The 24688-nt window shown below is 40.5% G+C and overlaps 1 protein-coding gene across 3 annotated transcripts in view; it reads left to right on the top strand.

Annotated features, from left to right (window-relative positions):
- IPO11 (importin 11) overlaps nt 1-24688 on the top strand; it is a 100561-nt gene that overhangs the window by 3814 nt on the left and 72059 nt on the right. For all 3 annotated transcript variants that reach the window (XM_065662527.1, XM_065662528.1, XM_065662526.1), the window contains 5 exons: nt 2675-2754; nt 5930-6082; nt 9337-9437; nt 15285-15357; nt 18106-18309. In XM_065662527.1, the coding sequence (XP_065518599.1) occupies nt 5945-6082; nt 9337-9437; nt 15285-15357; nt 18106-18309 (516 nt within the window). In that variant the 5' untranslated portion in view covers nt 2675-2754; nt 5930-5944. The remainder of the gene's footprint in view (nt 1-2674; nt 2755-5929; nt 6083-9336; nt 9438-15284; nt 15358-18105; nt 18310-24688) is intronic.

Here is a 24688-nt window from a genome sequence, read left to right as displayed (position 1 = left end):
TTTCTCACTCCCTCCAGCTGCAGGTATTTAAGAATGCAAGGATGAATAGAGGGTTGTGCTGTTTATTTTGGTGACCATACCTCTTTGTATCATTTTAATTTGCTTGTAGCTATCTTAAACTGAAAGTTCAAATTAGGTGTAGTAAGGCTTGATTTTAAAATAGTTATTTGTTTGGGGTTTTTTAAATTGATTTTCTTTTTATATCCAAAAAAATTTAAAACTAGTGACTTCCCTGAAGAAAGCAGAAACTATTTAGGGAAATTTCTTAAATGTAAAAGCAGTGGACAGCTCCATATTCTGTTCTGTATGTGCTCCAATAAGTTTGTAATAGACATTGCATAATTCTAGCCACCGGCTTTTTGGGGACAATTATTAACTTGGTTGTATTGCCATTTGTGCATCTTGCCATTTGTATTTGCTATACATGTATCAGATGTTTTTTCCAGTGAATATAATTATCTTCGATTTTGTTATTTTGCTTGTGACAGCTTCTTCCAATTTTTCATGAGGACTGTTTACATAGAGTCAAAAAACAACCGTGCAAATCCATGGAAGACTAAATCTCCTGGGGGTGTTAAATTAAATTTCCTGCCTCTCACTAGCAAATCCTTGCATGACAGTTTTCTGGAGGATGAGACAGCATTATTCAGAAGTGTCACTAGATAGTGTCCTGACCAGGGCATCTATTGTGATCTTTGGCAGAGAGAGAACACTGTTAAATAAATTTTTGTTTGTTTGAGCAGCAATAGCTGCTCCAATTTCTAAATGAAAATAAAAACCTTTTCAAGAATGAGAAGCATTAATAAAAAAGAAGCTTTGTGAATATTTTCTTTTTCTTCAAATCTGCCAGCTGATCATACCAAAATAAGAAAATGAGAAAAAGTCTCATGGTTTTTGTGTTTGTACTGTACTAACTTCTATAAACAAGTCTTCTAGTGTGAACTATTCTAAGTGAAATACATAAAGTAGTGTTCCCTTGGGTGGAAATGCTCTTTTGCTGCATTGGATTTGCATGTTGCTGAGAAATAATTTAACTGACATGATCTTATTTTTGTAGTACAAAATCAGTTGTACATGAATGCTCAATAATCCATTTGTTTTTCCTCTCAAACATACCTTTGCAATAGATATTTAGCAAATATCTGGGTTTGTGCTGCAGATTCACTATACAGTGTTATATGTGTGTAACAGCAGCTATATGTTGCTATACAGGCAGTTTTCCTGTGGCAGCTCATTACTGGAGCACACTAGTCAGAAAAAAGCCTTAAATTAGGTTCTCTCAAGCTGAAAAACTTATTACAGTTTTGTTTACATGCATTGTCTGCTAGCTCATTAAATTCTGGAACTTCTCTGTTTTTGGTTTTGATCTGATAATTGAATAGGTACTTCAGATTTATACTTTATCAATGAAGTCTCATTTGAGAGTATAAGCCTAGATTTCTTTTTCCTCCCCTCCTTCTACACTGACCTTAGTGTCTGCAGTGTTGCTTCTCTCAAATGTTTTCACTCCTATCTCCCGCTGCAGTTCTGCAGGTTTTCCCCCCTTCTAAACTGTGTTATCCCAGAGATGCTGTCACCATCACTGATGGGGTTGGCTTAGGCCAGCAGCAGGTTTGTCTTGGAGCCACCTGGCATTTGATCTGCTGGATGCAGGGGAAGCTTCTGGCAGCTTCTCACAGAAGCCACACCTGTAGTCCTCCCTGAAAAAGAGCCCTTGCCGCACAAACCCAAATGTGAGAGATAAAAAGGTGCCTCACTTGGAAGTATAAAGCAGATTGCATTACTTGTTCTGTTAACTGCTGTAAAGAGATCTGATTTTGGTTTCATATATTTGAAAGTATACCTTCTTTAACTTTAGACCTTAAAATTTTTAGTTAGTTGTTGTTGAGGATGATTGGAGACTTAGAGATTGAGAATAGTTAGATTTTATTTTCGATTATTTTTTTTAAATTGTGCAGGACTATTATTAGTATAAAAGGTCTTTAATCTTGTTACTAATTTTGTTAAGGTGATTTTCTCAGAAAAGCAAAGCTTTAAGCTTGTGTCGTAGTAAAATTTAATTTCTCTAGCTTTTTTACCATCACTGTAACAATTTTATGCTTTTTTCCCCCTGAAGATAAGCTACTTTTTTAGCATTAAACTAAAGCAAATTCTCAAGCCAGTTTGAAGAGAAAGTGTGTTTGTTTCTTTAGAAAACTTAACTGTAGAAGTATTTAACATGTATCTACTGTGAGAAGTTTACGTAGTTTGTGAACAGAAGTTTTTATAGACAGAAAAACAGTTGTTAGACTTCATAGTTGTTTTATATAAAAGTTGCAGTGCTGTTTCTGTGGTCATTATGAATGTAATCTGAGTCAGTTGGAGGCATTTTATTTTGCCTTTGTAGAGTACAAGAATATGATCATTTTGGAAATTAGGCAGGTGGCATTCTTAGTTCAGCTGGTGAGCTATGCTAAATAGATAATGAAGAAATGCAAATATATTGAGGAAAGTTTAGTTTTATTTAAGATTTTAGTTGTGAATGTATAATTTATTCTCTTTTAATCAGTATAAAATGTCTAGATAAATTTGATAGCAGAATTTAACTGTCTGAAATGGGTCATTTTCTCTTTTGGGGAAAAACTATTCAGACAATACAAAAATACAAAATACTCTTCATTTTTGTCTCTTTCAGATAACCCCATGGTTTACTCTGCCTTCAGCTGAAGACATCGCTAATTGAGGTTTTGCTCTTAGCTGTTCTTCACAGGAGAGGTAACTGGTTTAAACTCAAAATATTTCCATTAATTCCTCAAATCTGGTAAATGTGCTTGTAATGATAGACTTTTGCTGCTGAGAGATTTCTGAAAACAAAATAATATGATCACTATCTTGACACTTGTGGGAAAGGATAGCTCTTTAGACCCTGTCCCGCAGGGGAAAAAGGGTACTAGGACTGGCTCCCTGAAATGCCTGTACACCAATGCACGCAGCATGGGGAATAAACAGGAGGAGTTAGAAGTCTGTGTGCAGGCTAAAGGTTATGATCTAGTGGCGATTACGGAGACATGGTGGGACAGTTCACATGACTGGAATGTGGTCATGGATGGCTATGTCCTTTTTAGGAAAGATAGGTCAGTGAAGCGAGGTGGTGGAGTTGCTCTTTACGTGAGAGAGCAACTAGAATGTATTGAGTTCTGTCCGGGGTCGGATGAGGAGCAAGTGGAATGTCTGTGGGTACGAATTAAGGGACAGACTGGCACGGGTGATACAGTTGTGGGGGTCTATTACAGACCTCCTGATCAGGACGAAGGAGTTGATGAGGCTTTCTACAGGCAACTGGAAGTAGCCTCGCGACTACATGCCTTAGTCGTCGTGGGGGATTTTAACTACCCCGATATTTGCTGGAAGACTCACACAGCCAGTCATTCACAGTCTAGGAGGTTCCTCGAGTGCATTGATGATAATTTCTTAATGCAAATGGTGGACGTACCAACTAGGAGAGCAGCGCTGCTAGATTTAGTACTCGCCAAGAAGGAGGGTTTGGTCGAAGTGGTGACAGTCAATGGTAGCCTTGGCTGCAGTGACCATGAGATGGTGGAGTTTAGGATCCTGTGTGGGAGGAATAGAATTCCTAGCAAAGCCACAGTTGTGGATTTCCGAAGGGCCAACTTTGGCCTCTTTAGTCAACTGCTAAGGGAAGTCTCATGGGAAAGGGTACTAGGCGGTAAAGGGGCTCAAGATAGTTGGTTAGCATTCAAGGACCGCTTCTTCCAAGCTCAGGATCGGAGCGTCCCAATGAGTAGGAAGTCAAGTAAGGGATCTAGGAGACCGGCGTGGTTAAACAAGGAGCTGGTGGGCAAACTCAAGTGGAAAAGGAGAATCTATGGATTATGGAAGGAGGGGCTGGCCGCTTGGGAGGAATATAGGACAGTTGTTAGAGGATGTAGGGAGGCAATTAGGCCAGCTAAGGCCTCCTTGGAACTCAATCTTGCTAGTCGGGTTAAAGACAATAGAAAGGGCTTCTTCAAATACATAGCAAGTAAAACTAAAACAAGAGGCAATATAGGCCCACTGCTGAACGAAGTGGGTGCCCTGGAGACAGAGGATATAAAGAAGGCAGAGGTGCTGAATGCCTTCTTTGCCTCTGTCTTTACTCCTGCAGACTCACCCTGAGGGCCCCGGATTTCTATAGCCCCAGAAGGAGTCAGGACAAAGGAGGAGTTTGCTTTGGTAGATGAGGATTGGGTTAGGGATCAGCTATGCAATCTGGACATCTGTAAATCGATGGGTCCGGATGGAACGCACCCACGGGCACTGAGGGAGCTGGCGGAGGTCATTGCTAGGCCACTCTCCATCATCTTTGGTAAGTCGTGGGAAACGGGCGAGGTGCCTGAGGATTGGCGGATGGCAAAGGTCACACCAATCTATAAGAAGGGCAAGAAGGAGGACCCGGGTAATTATAGACCGGTCAGCCTTACCTCCATCCCTGGAAAGGTGATGGAACAACTTATTCTTGACTCCATCACTAGGCATATCAAGGATGAGGGGGTCATTAAGAACAGCCAACATGGTTTTATGAGGGGGAAGTCATGTATGACCAACCTTATAGCCTTCTATGAGGAAGTGACTAGGTGGAGGGATGATGGTAGAGCGGTAGATGTAGTTTTTCTTGATTTCAGTAAGGCATTTGATACTGTCTCCCACAGCATCCTCATAGATAAGCTAAGGAAGTGTGGGCTTGACGATCAAGTAGTGAGGTGGATCGAGAACTGGTTGAAAGGAAGAAGGCAGAGAGTTGTGGTCAATGGCGCAGAATCTAGCTGGAGGTCTGTGACTAGTGGAGTCCCTCAGGGGTCGGTGCTGGGACCGGTGCTGTTTAATATTTTCATCAACGACCTGGATGAGGGAACTGAGTGCACCCTCAGCAAGTTTGCTGATGACACAAAACTGGGAGGAGTGGCTGACACACCAGAGGACTGTGCTGCCATTCAGCGAGACCTGGACAGGCTGGAGAGTTGGGCGGGGAGAAACTTGATGAAATTTAACAAGGGCAAGTGTAGAGTCTTGCATCTGGGGAAGAACAACCCCATGTACCAGTACAGGTTGGGGGTTGACCTGCTGGAAAGTAGCGAAGGGGAAAGGGACCTGGGGGTCCTGGTGGATAGGAGGATGACCATGAGCCAGCAATGTGCTCTTGCGGCCAAGAAGGCAAATGGCATCTTAGGGTGCATTAGAAAGGGAGTGGTTAGTAGGTCAAGAGAGGTTCTCCTCCCCCTCTACTCAGCCTTGGTGAGGCCGCATCTGGAATATTACGTCCAGTTCTGGGCCCCTCTGTTCAAGAAGGACAGGGAATTGCTTGAAGGAGTCCAGCGCAGAGCCACAAAGATGATTAAGGGAGTGGAACATCTCCCTTATGAGGAGAGGCTGAGGGAGCTGGGTCTCTAGCTTGGAGAAGAGGAGACTGAGGGGTGACCTCATCAATGTTTACAAATATGTAAAGGGTAGGTGTCAGGATGATGGAGCTAGGCTTTTTTCAGTGATATCCAGTGATAGGACAAGGGGCAATGGGTGTAAACTGGAGCATAGGAAGTTCCACGTTAACATCAGGAAGAACTTCTTTACTGTAAGAGTGACAGAGCACTGGAACAGGTTGCCCAGGGGGGTTGTGGAGTCTCCTACACTGGAGATATTCAAGGCCCGCCTGGACAAGTTCCTGTGTGATGTACTGTAGGTTACCCTGCTCTTGCAGGGGGGTTGGACTAGATGATCTTTTGAGGTCCCTTCCAACCCTTGGGATTCTGTGATTCTGTGACACTGCTTGTGAGTAGGTGTGATGCTATCTTACACAGTGAAGTCTGATGAAAAATTAGCATAGGGTGTTTATGAAATATAAATGGAAAATATCTGTATTTGCTTTTTAATAGTGTTTTTTTTTCTCCTTTTTAAGTGTTCTCAGATTTTCATGGATCTCAATAGTGCTAGCACTATTGTTTTGCAAGTCTTGACCCAAGCTACTAGTCAAGATACAGCGGTGTTGAAGCCAGCTGAGGAACAGCTGAAGCAGTGGGAGACACAGCCAGGTTTTTATTCAGTCCTGTTGGTAAGATACAGTGGAAAAGTGCTATTTAGTAAACTCTTGAGTAATTTTGAATGTGGCTTTCTATAATATTCTTGAACTGTGCCATCTGCCTCAGAGAAGCTTTGAGTCATTATGGTCCATTAACTAGTACCCTTATTATATGCTTTGGTAGTCATTATCATCATTGTCATTACCAAAACAGGCTCTCTTGAGCCATTCAGAAGAAGGAGGAAATGCAACTTCTAGTGGCATGAGCGGGTGAGCTGTAATGCTAAACCTGTTGCTGGCCTGTTGCAAATTGTAGCTTGTAGAAGGCCAAGAGGACCCTTTACTGCCCCATGATGTGGGGACACTTGAATATACCAAGATAAGCTGCCTTTTCTTTATTTTGGAGGATGGTGTATTACGACCATTTTCATAGAAGTTCCCCTGTGCTTTTCATCAGTACTGAAGCATGATAACCAGCTGGGATTGCTTTCTTTCATGTCAGTGGAGAGAGACTCCTGGGGGAGATTAGTTGACCAGGCTGGTAGTAAATTTCTTGAAATGGGAAGAGTGAATACATATAAAGGTGCTATGACTCTTGATGAAACAGACTCATTAATATGGTGCATGGTGTTGAAAAGACAAAGATGAGAACCAACTGCTACAGAAAAGACACTTAGAAATTAAGTGTCGCAATTCTCCTAATTCTGATGTGTGTGTGTTTGTAGTGGCCTAAAAAATATAGATAAACTGGTTTTCCAGACATCTGTCAGTGCATATGATGAGTGTTTCAGAACTCGGGGTGGGGGGGATGTGTTTTGTTCTCTGTATACTCTCTGTTTCATTTATTTGGAAAGTTGAAGGCAAGTCACGGGATTTAGGTGGTGGGTACAAGAAAATCTTGACTTCAGAGATGTCAAGAGTGTGTTTTACCTACTGCCTTTGCCATAGTGTTTCTGTGGTGATAAACAATCTTGACAACAGGAGAAATTGCCACTGACTGGGCATTATTTTCTGCATGTTTGCTGTGAGGGCTTACAGCTCAGGTTGTAGACAAGGTGAGCACCCACAGGTGTAACTGAAGTTGATGTTAGTTTTAAATATAGGGGCTAAAAATGCAGGGTTTAAAAAGATCAAATGCTGTTAATTCTATTAATGTAGTTAAGTAGCCCTGTTTGGGGACATACCAGCCTATCTTCAGGTGTGAAGTATAAGCTGTAATCTTCCAAACTAAATAGAAGTAGAGAATCTCTACTTCTTTGTTTAATTATAGTGTTTAATTATGACAGGGGGACTGCCTGTAATAGTTGGCACCTTCTTGGCGGAGCAAAAGAGGTTGGGGGAAAGCAGGTGATTGTAAATAGAGATCTGGTGAGACAGTTAATCTCTGTGGGAATTAGGAAGTTGTATAATTTACTGTGAGATACATTTGCCTCCAGGATGATCAGGATAGAGAGAATTATATGGAGCCATGAAACATGCGTCTTTGAACCTACAATTTTTAGTACTCGGTGGAGTTACTAACATTATCTTCTGTGCTCTTTTGAAGGTGTTACATACTTCTGAAGAACAGAACTTAAAAGTCAGACAGTGTCTGTTCTTGGAAAGAACACCAGTTCTTTTCAAAATACCCGTTGTCTCAGTTTGTGAAGTTTAGTTTCATTCCTATTATTTCTATGACAGTATTAATGTGTTATATGAAATACTTCATGGTTTAGGAATCTCATATATTGATACAGAGTGTATAAAGAGGTTCCGTTTGTTCCTGTGTAGGCATCTTGTCCTTTTTTTTTTTTTTTTTGCATTTTTTATCCAGGCTCAGTATAGTTTTAAGGTATTTTGATCTGGGGAAACTTTCTCTATTATAAATATTTTAACAAAGGGGGGAATGGTAATTTGAAGACTCAGTGGGAGTTTCAGAACAAGGTAAGTTTTCTTTTTCTGTGTTTAATCTGTTTTGCAGTGCTTTCTTTTCATGGATGTGAGGCTAAACTGGTGTTTGAAGTTTCTTCTTCGTATCATAAAAAATGATTAAAGTGAATTTGGAAAAGGTCATATCTTTCGGACTATCCCTTTTCCTAAATGAGCTTTGGGAAAGGAAAATGTATTGCAGATCCTTCCTATGTTGTGTGGTGTTTATCAGTGGACTACAACCTCTGATGTTTTTCTAAAGGTCCTAGTTTGTGGAGAAAGCTGTTACTGTTACAGAACTAGAGTCTGAGAGAAGGTTAAGTTTTGAATTAATCATGAGAATGCTTGAGGGGCTCCCAGGTATTTATAGTGCTAAGTTGCTTGAACGGTTTATTTATAGTTCGTCAGACTTGGCAACCAAAAGTAGGAGATGCTGTTGACCTGCATCTCTGTATTTTTTGTGTCCCTTCTTAGCGGGCATCTGAAACCAGTTGATACAAGTGGTTCACTGTTTTTCTACACTGTATAGTAAGACCATTGATCTCGCACTTACTGGCTACCACAACGAGGGAGTAATGTCTCACCCCCTCAAGAAGGATCCATCTAGTATAGTGCAAAACAGGAGGAAGCTGCTGTTCAAACCAGTACACCTGTATGAAGATTCAGTAGTTTACTTTTATTTTAGCTTTTCCTGACTGCTAATTTTACAGTGTTACTGTATAAAGTAATTCCTCTGTGTTTGTCTGCATATACATATAGGTACATAAAAGTGTATATGGATACATACATATGTATGTGTATAGGTATCTAGCTTTTTAGTAGTAGAAACTGATGTCCTTGAATAAGTATAGGCAAGTTTGAGTTGCCGTCCTGCCAGGTCACTGGTTTGCAATCAACATTGGTAGTCAGGACAGTTCTTGGCACATTTCAAGATAATGAAGAAATCTCCTGAAAGCTGAATTCTGCCTAAGTAGGTTATTCTGTATTGTGCAGTGCCACAAACTTCTGAGAGCTGTGTCATTAAAAAGTATAACAACTGGCCAGTGCTAGTGATTATTACCCTTTTATTCCCTGCTTAGCCAGACGAGATTAGACATACATTTGCCCTATATGTAGGAGTTTTTAAATAAATCGTGTATTAAGGCCAGTAAACTTTTTTTTTTTTTTAATCTTTAAAGAGTAGCGTCTAACACGGTTTCACAGTGCTTGTCAAAATCTGACTAGTGCATTTTGTTTATATACACCTGTACACGCAGGTGTGACCTGTACATACAGAGGTGTGTGCACTCATGCATCTGCTAGTGCATGTGTTGATATAGTTTCTATCCTGTCTGTTGTGTGTTTAGCAGTTTTTAACTTAGTATTTTTGTTTTAAACAGAATATCTTTACGAATCATTCCCTGGATGTGAATGTAAGATGGTTAGCTGTGCTGTACTTTAAAAATGGAATTGATCGCTACTGGAGACGGGTCGCACCACAGTAAGTTCTGATTTTCTTCCACTTAACAAAACTGAATTTAGAAGGTTACATTTACCAGACTGGGAAACAGCAAATTCCGTGGGTGACAGAAGTTACTTACTACTTGGTGAAACTGATGTACTGTTTCAACACAGGACTCATTAATGAACTATTCTGTCTTCATATTGCTTCTTACAACTCTATTCATGTGCCATTTTGAAAACCATGTTAGAAGGTTATTTCTTTTGAAGTGACGTCATAAGTGTCAGCACGTTAACACCTGGACTTTCTGATAGTGGCATGTGTGAAAGGAAGTCTCTTGGAGAGATTATTAGGAAGCTGTTTAATGTGATTCATAATTAATTTGGAATGTATACATGAGGTATACAGTAGCTGTTACAATAGTAAGTTCTGGTGTTTTGTATTTTTTTTTTTTTTTGTTCTGATATATGGGTTCTGATAATGCATGACAAAAAGTTCTTCAAAGATGCTTAAAATGTAACCAGTATTCTTGAGCACTACACCATTTACTGAAGTTATGAATGGTGCTATTATAACTTGTAATACTTACAGAATTATATGTTTCTCTGTGTTCTGTATGAAGTTTTTTATTTTTCCTTTAAAAAGTAGGTGTAATTTCAAAGAGTTTGAATTTTCCTTCACTGTTTTCAGGGGCTAGGAAGGACATAGAAGTATTCAGTCTGTCTCTTAAAGGCTAGTGATACAAATAGGTGGGACATCGGTGTCAGGTCGTGTATGGCATAAATTGGAATTCCAGGTCCAGTTTTTATGGATCATGAATCTAAGCTAGTTCACAAAATATGGCACTGTTTTCATTGTGTTCTTTGTTTAAGAGAGGTTAATGTGTTTTGCCTTACATTGTAAGCTTTTCCAAAGATCTACCAAAAGGGGGGAAAGTGACAAAATTCTGCATCTGCAGGACTTTTTAGATACTGTAGTACTCCATTATGATGTAAAACACTAGACTTTTTGTATATACAGATTACTGTGTAATTGTGAAACATCTGCAAGTATTTAGATTCTTTTTTATGCAAAAGGATAATACTATCTTTTGCATGGAATCAGGCATCTTTGGCTTTTCTGGTAAAGTGATGAGGTAATGCTGCTTACATTACTGGTACATAACAAGTGTTATTCAAAGCAATTAAAATATATTGTTCCAATTTACTAATATTTTTAGATAGATACTAGTAGCCCTTCTGGTGAAAAAGACATGGTTCGTTTCCTGCAGAAGTAATGGTTACTGTATTACTGTTTGAACAGAGGTAAAAATTGAGTAGCAGTCTTTCAATCTAGTTTTCCTGTTGCAAATGCAAGGTGATAAAAAATGAATAAATCATTGGCTATCATTAAAGATTCCATGGGGTAAATCTACATAAAATTTCTCTAGTTTTTCCCCACTTGTCATTTTCTGCAGCAAATTTGATGTAATGAAAGTATAAAATAATTAAGAAATTAAGAATTAAAGAATTAAGAAATTATTGCCTGCTGTTAAAGATTCTGTGGGATAAATATGTATTAAATTTCTGCTTTGTCTGATTGTTTCACCATTTCTAATTTCTGTCTATATTTCTTATACATGACATCTTGAAATATTTTGCACTCTCCCAGGTCTCTTTTCTCATAGCAGAATATATGAAAGACATTTTGAAAAATGCAGCTTCTAAGCTGTGATTTCTCAGTCAATTTTGTGAACCAGTTGTGTTTTGGATTAGAATTTTTGAAGGTTTCATTGAACAGGCTGCATTTTTTCTTCATTGCAGAATTTTTGCCTTTCATCTTCCCCTCTCATATCAGCAGCTGTCTTGTGTTCGTCCATTTAGTACCTCAAAGCTTGTTCTGATCTATCCAGCCTGTTTCATAGAGCAGGTCTTGGACTGGCAGGTGACTCCTCTTGAAGCAAAGTACTGATTGTTATATCCGTGTCTTTCTGTGGGTTGCTAACTTAGGCCTATCTGCTTTACTGAGCTGTAGATTTTCACAGATTCTAAGGAAAAAAATCATACCATTGACACTTCTGCTGTTTGCCAAATGTAGTTGAAGTGTGACAGGTAGGTAGTTTAAAGAATTGTGAGAATTGGAGGAGTGTACTTGCAGACAGTTAATACGGTCATATAACCTACATGCTTAGGTATTTGTCTTGAATTTTCAAGAACTTTCCCAGTAATTTGGCTGTCTCTTCAGCAGTAGCGTGCTGAAGTTATTTTCGGTTGAATCAAGCAGGACTAGCTTTACCCTTTTTCTGCTGAGCATTCCAGGTTTCTCAGCTGCTACCACTGAAAAGCAAGAAAACTGATCATGAATTCTTCGGACAGTACAATTGAGTGCTTCGTTATGCTAAAGTACTTAGAACACTGAATACACTTTTTTTTTATCCTTCTGAGATATTTTGTGCTTTGCACATGTTCACTCATGCTGTCTGTCCTGTTTACTATTGATTATCTACCTGCCTTGGAGTTAGAGCAGCATTTTTCAGTGAGAGTAGTTTTAGAGATGAGCCTTTGAACTTTCTCCCTGCTGCTTTCACAGGCAGCTTTCCAGACTGCTGTTGAGAAGAGCCTAGGGTTGTCATAGCTTCTTTTCAGGCACAATTTGGCCTATTTTTTGAAATTTGTTGCTAGCCTCCTCAAAATGTGGTCTCACTTTACGATTTTGTGTGTGACTTTATTTTCTTCAGAAATCGGTTTTCTTGAATTTGAGTGTTAAGTGCTCTTCTTGAACATGTTTTTGACTTCTACAGAGAGTCACAGTAAAAACTGTCTTTTGTGGACTGTGTTCTCCAATTTGATTTCTGCATTGGAAACTGATAATACGTCTCAAATCCATATGTATTTGTTTGAATAACTATAAATAACTCTTCAGATTTGTATTTCTGGTTTACGAAATACATTTTAAATACCTGGATACCATGCCACAGAAAAAGATCATAGAGTCATAGGTAGTCTGGGTCAGAAGGGTCCTTAAAGATCATCTATTTCCACCCCACCCTCCCACAGGCAGGGACACCTTCCACAGGACCTTGTTGCTTAAAGCCCTGTCCAACCTGGCAAGATCAGAAACTTTGAAATTTCAAATTGTGAGACTGCAACATGACACTTAGGGGTTCACCTCTAGAAGAACTTGTTTTAATTTCTGGTTGGATGAAATTCAGTGCTGAAGGTAAATAACTTCATAGAATTGTAGATTCTTAGAATACCACTTGGAAGGGACCTCAAGATCGTTGGTCTGACCTTTCTTGGCAAGTCATGACCCAGACAGGATGTCCCACCACCCTATCTAGCTGAATCTTGGAAGTGCCCAACATTAGGGAATCCACTACTTCCCTGGGGAGATTATTCCGATGGATGATGGTTTGCCTTGTGAAAAATTTTCCTGTTGTGTTCAATTGGAGTCTCCCCAGAATTACTCATGCCCATTACCCCTCATCTTTTCCATTTGACACCTTGTACAATGTGAGTCTCCATCTTCATTGTGGCCACCCTTTCAGCACTGGCCTTGTTGAATGATACGCATGCCTCTTACCTTCTGGCTTGCCTATAACTTTTTTTCGATGGAGCTATGGGCTTTTTTTGCAGTGTCTTAAGGGACGATATAGTCGCCGCTGCCTGAGGCCAATGCCTGGGACTGCAGCGGCTTGGGGGGTGTGTGTGTATATATCCGTCGGTGTCCAGAAGATGTCGCTGTGGCACTGGGTAAACGTCGTTACCCCCGCGGCACTTGCATCTGCCTCGTTCTCTTAGGTTTTGCTTTGTTTTATTTCACCGCTCCTTGCCAGCTTTGCTTATCGTAGGATTCTGTGTTTGAGGCGCTCATCCTCATGAGTCAATTTCTTTTCCTTCCCTTGTTTTTGTTTATAGCGACAAAAAGCTTAATTGCAGCATTTTTATCTATAGTAACAAATTCAATGCGTACTTATGGAATATGCGTATGATATGATTAATGTAATTATGAAAAAGAAATTAAAGCAAGGGGCCTCATGAGTTCACAAACAAGGAAAATGAGACATAGTAAACTTTTTTTTTTTCCTTCTGTGCAAACCAGGTTTTAGGTGTTTTCTGTTATTGCTGAGGTACTGTACAAGCTACATTTAATTGAGATGAGATTTCTTAATCCTTTAATAGGTTTCATGTTTTAGATACCACTTAAAATATGCCTGTATGTGTGGAAATTACGCATTGCGTTTTATATTAAAAAAGAAAAAGGGACCACAGAAATCTATTTCCCTAAAATGTCATCTAGTAACTTTAGAGTAGTAATTGAAATAGTTCCCTTCAGAGAAATTTTTACTGTTGCAGAAGTCTCTGAACTTTACCCAAAATGTTTTTAGGCAGAATTTAGTTTTGTGTAAAAATACCTTATTGCTTAAGGCTTGATAAAAAAAAAAATCGTTTAAATGTGGTTCCTGAGTGCTGTAAGTTACCTTTGAAATTAAGGTTTAATTGATTTAGCATGCAGTTCTGAGTCACCAGTGAAACAATAAATTGCTCTCCTTAGGTACTATGCTTAGACTGGTAAGTCTTTGATTAAGGAAATAGTGAATACTGGTGTTATATATGGGGGGGAGGAGGGAAGTGAAAACTAGAATATTGCAAATATTTGAGCTTAGAGTAAGTGCTACCTCTACATATTATTTTGAGATGAATATTTAGTGTTTGCTTAGATTAGTGTAAAAGCTGTATTTTGAGGAGCTTTAGGCATAGTTTTGAATCTCACTATATGAAACTAGTAGGTTAGTGTCTGTACTTAAGGTTAGACAACAAGAAGTGGTTGTGTTGGTGTGTTTAATCTTAAATTTCTGGTCACTAAACTTCATTGAGAAGTGATGATGGCATGTATGCTTCTAAATTGTGGCAATGTTAGGTGAAACAGTTTCAGCTAAACAGCCTTGTGTCATCATTTTAGTCTTTTTATGTACAAGAAACAGTTTTCCAGATCTTATCAGTAAATAAAAGTGGATTTTTATCTGATCGTATAGTCTATAAATACAAACAAAGAAAAAATAAGTAAAGTTTTGTGCCTGGAACGTAAAAGAATATTACTTGGGTCATATAAAGTCTGATGTAGTACAAGAGTAATATGGTACTGTAACTTGTAGTCTTAAACTGATACAAGTCCTTGAAGTATAAAGGTATCATAAAGCTGCACTTTAATGAAAATTAACCTTCATGGTTTAGAATTTTTCTCTCTTACTAGCTTTTCCTGCATTTTTGAAGATTATATAAACATTTTTTTCACTTAATGGTATGCTAATTTAAAAGATCTGTATTTTTAAATGTAGCTATGTGGCATGCTTATAGAAAAGGATTTGTAGTAGAAAAGGATTATTGCTTTTGCAAAAAGAGCTGTTATCTGGTACTGTGATTGCCTTATACTGGGCAACTTTTTGTCATTATCCATTAGTATATATGCGCAAAGTCATGCTCAGGTCATCCATCCCCACAGTAAAAACTGTCTAACTGTGTAATAACAATCAGCTCATAGTTTGTATAGTTTTGCCTTATTTTTGTAATGCATCTGGGTACCTAACTCTGTGAACTTTCTCTTTTGCTGTTTGTGTTTGCAAAGGTCACATCAAAACTGGAGGTTAAAAGCCCTCATAAATATCTCTTTTTACTTCTTTTTTTAAATATCTTTGAGATAGAGGAAAAACAAATGATATTCTCTGGGTGTTTTATCAAACTGTCACTTTTGAGAAAATGGTGTACAGAAGTAATCTTCAGTGTAACACAGATGCACAAATGGAAATGATAATTTAATTTCTGTGTCTAGTAATAGAAAAATTTTAAAATCTGAAGAGTTGTTTTCTACTGGAAGTGAAATAATAATCTAATAAATATATCCCAACAGTGCTCTTTCTGAAGAAGAAAAAACTACATTGCGTGCCGGACTTATTGCCAACTTTAATGAGCCAGTGAATCAGGTTAGTGATGAACAGTTATTAATCTCCCAGCAAGTGCTTGTGTGGGTGTATAAATTGGTTTTTGTCTTCACAAAGTTTCAATTTACATGTTGCCTTTTAGACAGGTCTTTATGTTGAAGTGAGATCTTTCTCCATAGATCATAATTCATGGAATTATTTAGGTTGGAAACAGCATGTTCTGTCTCTTTAGTTTGTTTTTAGTTGCAGTGGCAGTTTATGTAGTCCCTTGTTGTTTATGTAGCCATTTGGTGAAGTAGTTCAGGGATTGAATGCAGCTTGCAAATAACCTGTGTTCCCCAAGTGATTTTTCTTTTTTTCAGCTGTATCTGTTCTCTGATCCGACTCCCCGTATAGCCATAGAAGGAAATGTGGTGTTGGTGTAGCAGGAATGAGCTGCTGAAAATGCTGCTGCGTAAACCCACCTTAGCAGTATTGCTGTCACGTGTCTAATTACAGCATTAATTAATTTAAATAGCCTTCAATAGCATATAGTCTTGCGTTCTATGAAGTGACTAATTATAAGCTACTATTTTGATTAGAATAAGGATTTATTGTTTAATTTATTATAGAGCTAATGTTAGGGACTCAGAATATGCATATGCTGGATGAATCAGTCTTCCTTCTGCTAACTTATTCTTACTCATGTGAGATTCTGCAAGGAAGTATTTGCTAATATTTTAGGCTAGGCCTTGAACTTTTTCAGGAAAATAAAGAAGTGGGTTATATAAGGTAAAGCTTAAAATGAAAAAGAAAAGCAAACAAATTATGTTCTGCAGACAGTTCAGTTTCAGCTCTCTCAGGATTCCTCAATGGGATGAATGTTATTTGTAGGATTAAATCAATGTATCAAAATTAGGGTAAAACAATCTTTGTAGAAGACCTTTGTGTAATGACAATTTTGACTTTATTTAAAGTTTTTATTTCAAATGCAGTTTTAAACAATGCAGATAGATGTAGAAAATATCTTTAACTTCATAATGCAGCCATATTAATGTACAAAATATGACCAAATAATAACAAATGTAAAAATATGACCCATGGATGATGCAGGGAACTACAGACCAGTCAGTCTCACCGTATCTATAATTACTAGCTGGCTGCGCTTTCTGCATCAAGGTAGAAAAAATATGTCCTCTTTATGTATAAAAATTAAAAAAGAATGAATTAAAAAAATAGAAGTATTAGACATAGAATTGGGGTGTGATCATACAAGCTGACTTCTAGGGAAGGGGGGAGCTAAAACACAGCGTACCATCGTTGGGAGCATAATTTCCATCCTGTGAAGATATTTAACATATGGAAGGAACAGAGAATCTTTGTTTTGGGTTGATTCTTCTCCTATGTTTGTTTGGGTTCTTTTGTTTTTTTTCCTTCTGTTGAAAAGAATGTTCTCAAGGAAAAGTGCTCCTGGTACCCCTGGAAGGATTGCTTCTTGTATCACATGTGGAGAAGAGTTTACTGGCTCCCGCCTTCCAGTTGACATCACTTGATCAAAAAATAAATAAGACTTGCAGCTCTTCCTTGTAAATGTTGACATAAGTTTTCTGAAGCAAGTCTTTTCCCTTAGGCAAGTGGGTAGGAATTAGTATTGTAGGAAGTTTTGTGGGGTGGTCAGACTTTAGATTAAACAGCTAAGGAAGCAGTAAAGGAGAACATGGCCTCTTGTGCCTGTAAATTGCTTGGATTCCTTTTGGTAGCATAAGGAAATGACTTCTCTAGGCTGCAAGTGTGGTGGTAGTTGTTAGGGGTATTTTGAAGGTGCGAGCGTCTGCTTCATTAATCCAATCAAGAACCTTTTAAAGAGTAATGAGAACAGGAAAACAAGACTGTGAAGGTTTTGGATATTTGAGGTGGGCTTGTGAGGGATTATACAAAATCTGTTAAGGAGTGTTTAGGGGAAGGGAGTTGTAGAACAGCAAACTGGGGAATAGACAGAAAGAGGGTATAAAAAAGGCCAGTCATGTAAACCCACATCTTGTCATTACCCATGTCTGAGCAAACCCCACACCTAATCACCGCCATCTGTCCTGTCTTCTGATTGACTCCCTTAACTACTTTTTTGCATAATCTCACTGTTTTCGCTGTGTGTTCATGCTGCAACAGCCAGGTGCCAGCTGCTGGCAAGACTGGCATGGGTGGAATACGGTGCCAGCAGCCAAAGTTGGATGGTGAGGGTAGTGTAGATGCCTGTGGCCAATGGTGTGAGGAACTGGAACAAGTGAGAGTCTCAGCTTAAGCTGGTGGGCAGGAACTGTGCCTTACAGGCACATGTGCCTGTGGGGAGGGAGTGTCTCTGTCTAAAAGCTAAAACTTCAGTATAGCAGAAATGACTAATATGTATTCAGCAGTCTGTGTTTGTATTCAGCAGTCTGTGTTTAATTGTAGAAAGTAATAGGAAAGATCACCAAGTAGAATCAGCTCCCAAAGTCTGTTTCTTCATTTATGTGATTTCTAGAGGAAATATTTAGTAGTCTTTATGTAAAATTTAAACATCATGGCCAGATAAGCATTTTGTGTAAACATTTACTGTAAACATTAAATAGAAGACTAACTTTTTTTTCTCTGAGTTTATTTGCATTCAGCAAAATAAAAAATAGTTTGAGGCAAAAAAAACCCCACACCATCTAGCAATCCATACTATTTTTATTTTTTTTTTTTTATTTAGGGTAGGTTATTAATTTCTGCATTGCTCATTTCTTAACTGATCTTTGACTTTGTGGTGCCTGTTCTCTTCCATGTTTTTTGCAGATAGCAACTCAGATCTCCGTACTAATTGCTAAAGTTGCCAGAGTGGACTGCCCAAGGCAATGGCCAGAACTTATACCCACTCTTCTAGAATCTGTGAAGGTCCAAGATGATCTTCAACAACACAGAGCTCTACTTACCTTATACCATGTTACGAAGACCCTGGCATCCAAACGGCTGGCTGCAGATAGGAAGCTTTTCTATGATGTAAGTAATGTGATGCATGATTGTAGAGTGCGCAGTCCATGTGTTGTATATGCTTGCCACTTCCTGTGGTTAGCTGGCAGTGCATTAATGGCACATATATTGACTTTAATGTCTGTCTTTGAAGTGCTCTTACTGTGGCGGGTGTATGTAAAATATGAGATAACTGGAAGTCATTTTCTACGCGAAATCTTTTTGAGATCTTTATTAATTTTGCATGTAGCTTGTTGTTATAGTAACTTGTGTTAAGAAGCAGATATGTTCATATACAGAACAATATCTGCATATCAACCTAATGTTATCATTCTGTACAGCAGATCCGATTATATATAAATTTGCAGTATCTTGGAATTGTACTCTGGACTCATAATTCAATAAATCTTGTTTTATAATCTTCTAGAAATACTATTTTTAAGGCTTCCATACAATATTATTTTTGGCTATTATTATCAGTGGAAATGTTTGTTTTTTTTCCAGATTAAGTTCTTTCTCCAGGTTAATTAAAAGGCAATATGTGAATACAAATGCATAATATTGTCTCACGCAGCTTACATTCCCCACTGCAAGAAACCACTGATTAGAACACAGAATTACCTGTGGCTGTAGGCTGTTGCATCTCCAATCCCATTTGGAGTTAGACAGTGATGTAGTACTGAATTTAGGGAGTTAAACATCTTTTCCAAACATGTTACACTTGAATTTTCAAAATTTTATTTTATTCCTCCATTTTAAAGAAAATATTATAGGACAGATAATGAAGACTATTTCTGAAGTTTTGCCTATTTATCTATGAAGAAAAAAAATTCTGGCTGTGTAATCATTAAAGTGAAATTTTAATCAGGAGTCTGAGGCACGGAAGGCTGACTCCTGTAATAGAACAGGACTGAAACGATGATACATTGCTGTGAGATGCGTGTGTAGAGGAACAATGTTTTTTCTCTCTCTGCCATACATAGGCACAGATGAATATAACCTCTGTATAGGAAATACTTGTTTATATTTTGAAATTTATTAGGCCATTATACATGATCTGGATAATCATGTATTATGGAATTAATTCCAAAAGGTATTGATATTAATTCCAAAGCAATAAAGCGTGAGCAAGATAATGACTTCTAGAGCTCTCCTAAATCAAGGTACTGCTTACACAGCCTTGTTATAGAATCATAGAATAATAGAATAGTTAGGGTTGGAAAGGTCCTTAAGATCATCCAGTTCCAACCCCCCTGCCATGGGCAGGGACACCTCGCACTAAACCATGTCACCCAAGGCTCTGACCAGGCTGGACTTGAACACCACGAGGGAACTTCACCTGACTGCCATGATTTTTCAAATATGATGGACAGTGGCTTAGCAGCTTCATTCTCCAGCTCCTTCAGGACCTGAGGATGGATTTCATCAGGTCCCATGGACTTGTGTATGTTCAGGTTCTTAAGATGGTCTCGAACCAGATCCTCTCCTGCAGTGGGCCCGAGGTCTTCATTCTCACAGTCCCTGCGTCTGCTGGCAAAGACTTGGGTGATGCAGTCAGAGCCTTTGCCAGTGAAGACTGAGGCAAAGAAGTCATTAAGAACCTTAGCCCTCTCCAAATCCAGAGTAGCCAGTTCTCCTGATAGCTTCCAGAGAGGGCCCACATTGTCCCTAGTCTGTCTTTTATTTGCTAAGTACCTATAGAACCTTCCTGTTAACCTTTCTCATCCCTAGCCAAGTTTAATTCTAACTGGGCCTTTGCTTTTTTAACCTGGTCCCTAGCTTTCCAGACAACATCCCTGTATTCTTCCCAGGCCGCCTGTCCTTGCTTACATCTCTTGTAAGCCTCTTTTTTTCTTTCAAATTTTCCTCAGCAGCTCCTTATCCATCCAAGGAGGTCTCCTGGCCCTCCTGCTGCACTTCCTTCTAGTTGGGATGCAGCACTCCTGAGCTTGTATATACTTGTCATACTTGTCTCTAAACTGGAGAGACATGATTTAATGGATGGACCATGTGGTGGATAAGGAATTGCCTGAATGTTTGCATCCTAGATGCTGTAGTCAAGGGTTCAATGCCTAACTGAAGACGGGTAACAAGTGGTGTTCCTCCGGGGTGGTGTTGGGACCGGTCCTATTCAATATCTTTGTTGGTGACATGGACAATGGAATTGAATGCACCCTCAGCAAGTTTGCTGATGACACCAGGCTTTGTTGTGTGGTTGATACGCTGTAGGGAAATGCCGTCCAGAGGGACCTTTGGCATGCTCAGGAGGTGGCCAATGCCAACCTCGTGAAGTTCAAGAAGGCCAAGTGCAAGGTCTTGCACTGGGTTTTGCACTGGGTCAGGGCAATCCCAGGGACAGCTGCAGGCTGGGCAGAGAATGGATTGAGAAGACTGCAACAGCCCTGTGGAAAAGGACTTCATGTTGATTGCTGAGAAGCTCAACATGAGACAGCAGTTTGCGCTTGCTGTCTGGGAAGCCAACCATATACTGGGCTGCATCAAAATGAATGTGGCCAGCAGGTCAAGGGAGGGGATTCTCCTCCTCTGCTTTTGAGACTCCATCTGCAGTCGTGCATTCAGTTCTGGGGCCCCCAACACAAGAGGGACATGGACCTGTTAGGGAGTCCAGAGGAGGCCACAAAGATGGCTATGCTATGGAGACAAACTGAGAGAGGTGAGGTTGTTCGGCCTGGAGAAGGTTCTGGAGAGACCTTAGAGCCAGTCTCTAAATGGGGCCTACAGAAAATCTGAAGAGAGACTTTTTACAAAGGAATGTAGTGACAGGAGAAATGTAATGGCTTTAAGCTGACAGAAGGTAGATTTAGATTAGATAATAGGAAAAAATTCTTCACTGTGAAGGCAGTGAAATAGTGGAGGAGGTTGCCCAAAGAAGTTTGGATGCCCCTCATGGGTTACTAAATCAATTATTGTTTTAAATTTTTTTTTAGTACTAAGGTACACTGGTTAACAAACAAATGTGTTTATCGGGAGTATATTCTCTTATTACAGAATCACAGAATCACAGAATCCCAAGGGTTGGAAGGGACCTAAAAAGATCACAGAATCACAGAATCCCAAGGGTTGGAAGGGACCTAAAAAGATCATCTAGTCCAACCCCCCTGCAAGAGCAGGGTAACCTACAGTACATCACACAGGAACTTGTCCAGGCGGGCCTTGAATATCTCCAGTGTAGGAGACTCCACAACCCCCCTGGGCAACCTGTTCCAGTGCTCTGTCACTCTTACAGTAAAGAAGTTCTTCCTGATGTTAACGTGGAACTTCCTATGCTCCAGTTTACACCCATTGCCCCTTGTCCTATCACTGGATATCACTGAAAAAAGCCTAGCTCCATCATCCTGACACCTACCCTTTACGTATTTGTAAACATTGATGAGGTCACCCCTCAGTCTCCTCTTTTGCAAGCTAAAGAGACCCAGCTCCCTCAGCCTCTCCTCATAAGGGAGATGTTCCACTCCCTTAATCATCTTTGTGGCTCTGCGCTGGACTCCTTCAAGCAATTCCCTGTCCTTCTTGAACAGAGGGGCCCAGAACTGGACGCAATATTCCAGATGCGGCCTCACCAAGGCTGAGTAGAGGGGGAGGAGAACCTCTCTTGACCTACTAACCACTCCCTTTCTAATGCACCCTAAGATGCCATTTGCCTTCTTGGCCACAAGAGCACATTGCTGGCTCATGGTCATCCTCCTATCCACCAGGACCCCCAGGTCCCTTTCCCCTTCACTACTTTCCAGCAGGTCAACCCCCAACCTGTACTGGTACATGGGGTTGTTCTTCCCCAGATGCAAGACTCTACACTTGCCCTTGTTAAATTTCATCAAGTTTCTCCCCGCCCAACTCCCCAGCCTGTCCAGGTCTCGCTGAATGGCAGCACAGTCCTCTGGTGTGTCAGCCACTCCTCCCAGTTTTGTGTCATCAGCAAACTTGCTGAGGGTGCACTCAGTTCCCTCATCCAGGTCATTGATGAAAATATTAAACAGCACCGGTCCCAGCACCGACCCCTGAGGAACTCCACTAGCCACAGACCTCCAGCTAGATTCTGCGCCATTGACCACAACTCTCTGCCTTCTTCCTTTCAACCAGTTCTCGATCCACCTCACTACTTGATCGTCGAGCCCACACTTCCTTAGCTTATCTATGAGGATGCTGTGGGAGACAGTATCAAATGCCTTACTGAAATCAAGAAAAACTACATCTACCGCTCTACCATCATCCCTCCACCTAGTCACTTCCTCATAGAAGGCTATAAGGTTGGTCATACATGACTTCCCCCTCATAAAACCATGTTGGCTGTTCTTAATGACCCCCTCATCCTTGATATGCCTAGTGATGGAGTCAAGAATAAGTTGTTCCATCACCTTTCCAGGGATGGAGGTAAGGCTGACCGGTCTATAATTACCCAGGTCCTCCTTCTTGCCCTTCTTATAGATTGGTGTGACCTTTGCCATCCGCCAATCCTCAGGCACCTCGCCCATTTCCCACGACTTACCAAAGATGATGGAAAGTGGCCTAGCAATGACCTCCGCCAGCTCCCTCAGCACCCGTGGGTGCATTCCATCCGGACCCATCGATTTACAGATGTCCAGTTTGCATAGCTGATCCCTAACCCAATCCTCATCTACCAAAGCAAACTCCTCCTTTGTCCTGACTCCTTCTGGGGCTATAGAAATCCGGGGCCCTCGGGGAGAGTCTGCAGGAATAAAGACAGAGGCAAAGAAGGCATTCAGCACCTCTGCCTTCTTTATATCCTCTGTCTCCAGGGTACCCACTTCATTCAGCAGTGGGCCTATATTGCCTCTTGTTTTAGTTTTATTTGCTATGTATTTGAAGAAGCCCTTTCTATTGTCTTTAACCCGACTAGCAAGATTGAGTTCCAAGGAGGCCTTAGCTGTCCTAATTGCCTCCCTACATCCTCTAACAACTGTCCTATATTCCTCCCAAGCGGCCAGCCCCTCCTTCCATAATCCATAGATTCTCCTTTTCCACTTGAGTTTGCCCACCAGCTCCTTGTTTAACCACGCCGGTCTCCTAGATCCCTTACTTGACTTCCTACTCATTGGGACGCTCCGATCCTGAGCTTGGAAGAAGCGGTCCTTGAATGCTAACCAACTATCTTGAGCCCCTTTACCGCCTAGTACACTTTCCCATGAGACTTCCCTTAGCAGTTGACTGAAGAGGCCAAAGTTGGCCCTTCGGAAATCCAGAACTGTGGCTTTGCTAGGTATTCTATTCCTCCCACACAGGATCCTAAACTCCACCATCTCATGGTCACTGCAGCCAAGGCTGCCATTGACCGTCACCACTTCGACCAAACCCTCCTTCTTGGCGAGTACTAAATCTAGCAGCGCTGCTCTCCTAGTTGGTACGTCCACCATTTGCATTAAGAAATTATCATCAATGCACTCGAGGAACCTCCTAGACTGTGAATGACTGGCTGTGTGAGTCTTCCAGCAAATATCGGGGTAATTAAAGTCCCCCACGATGACTAAGGCATGTAGTCGCGAGGCTACTTCCAGTTGCCTGTAGAAAGCCTCATCAACTCCTTCGTCCTGATCAGGAGGTCTGTAATAGACCCCCACAACTGTATCACCCGTGCCAGTCAGCCCCTTGATTCGTACCCACAGACATTCCACTTGCTCCTCATCCGACCCCGGACAGAACTCAATACATTCTAGTTGCTCTCTCACGTAAAGAGCAACTCCACCACCTCGCTTTGCTGACCTATCTTTCCTAAAAAGGACATAGCCATCCATGACCACATTCCAGTCATGTGAACTGTCCCACCATGTCTCTGTAATTGCCACTAGATCATAACCTTTAGCCTGCACACAGACTTCTAACTCCTCCTGTTTATTCCCCATGCTGCGTGCATTGGTGTACAGGCATTTCAGGGAGCCAGTCCTAGTACCCTTTTTCCCCTGCGGGACAGGGTCTAAAGAGCTATCCTTTCCCACAAGTGAAACAAGAGATTGATAGTCCTCCTTAGCCCGCCACCCTTCAATCCCTAGCATGTTCCTCTTGGGCTTGTCCCCAACAGGCCCAGTTAAATCCCCTCCCCCCTTCATAACTAGTTTAAAGCCCTGTCAATAAGCCCTGCTAACTCCTGCCCCAAAACCCTTTTTTTTCTCTGGGACTGGTGTATCCCGCCTGTCACCAGCAAACCAGGTGTCCCATACAGCAGCCCGTGACTGAAAAACCCAAACCCCTGCCTTTGGCACCAGTCACGTAGCCATACATTAACCTGCAGAGTCTTCTTATATATCCCTTCACCCTCGCTTACAACAGGTATGGAGGCAAACACCACTTGCGCTCCAGACCCTTTAACCAGCCGTCCCAGGGCCCTGTAGTCTCTCTTCATTGCCCTTACGTTCCTCGTAATAATTTCGTCACT

Source organism: Lathamus discolor, chromosome Z (assembly GCF_037157495.1).
Source record: "Lathamus discolor isolate bLatDis1 chromosome Z, bLatDis1.hap1, whole genome shotgun sequence".
Classification (NCBI taxonomy): Eukaryota; Metazoa; Chordata; class Aves; order Psittaciformes; family Psittacidae; genus Lathamus; species Lathamus discolor.
This window is presented reverse-complemented; position numbering and strand designations above follow the sequence as displayed.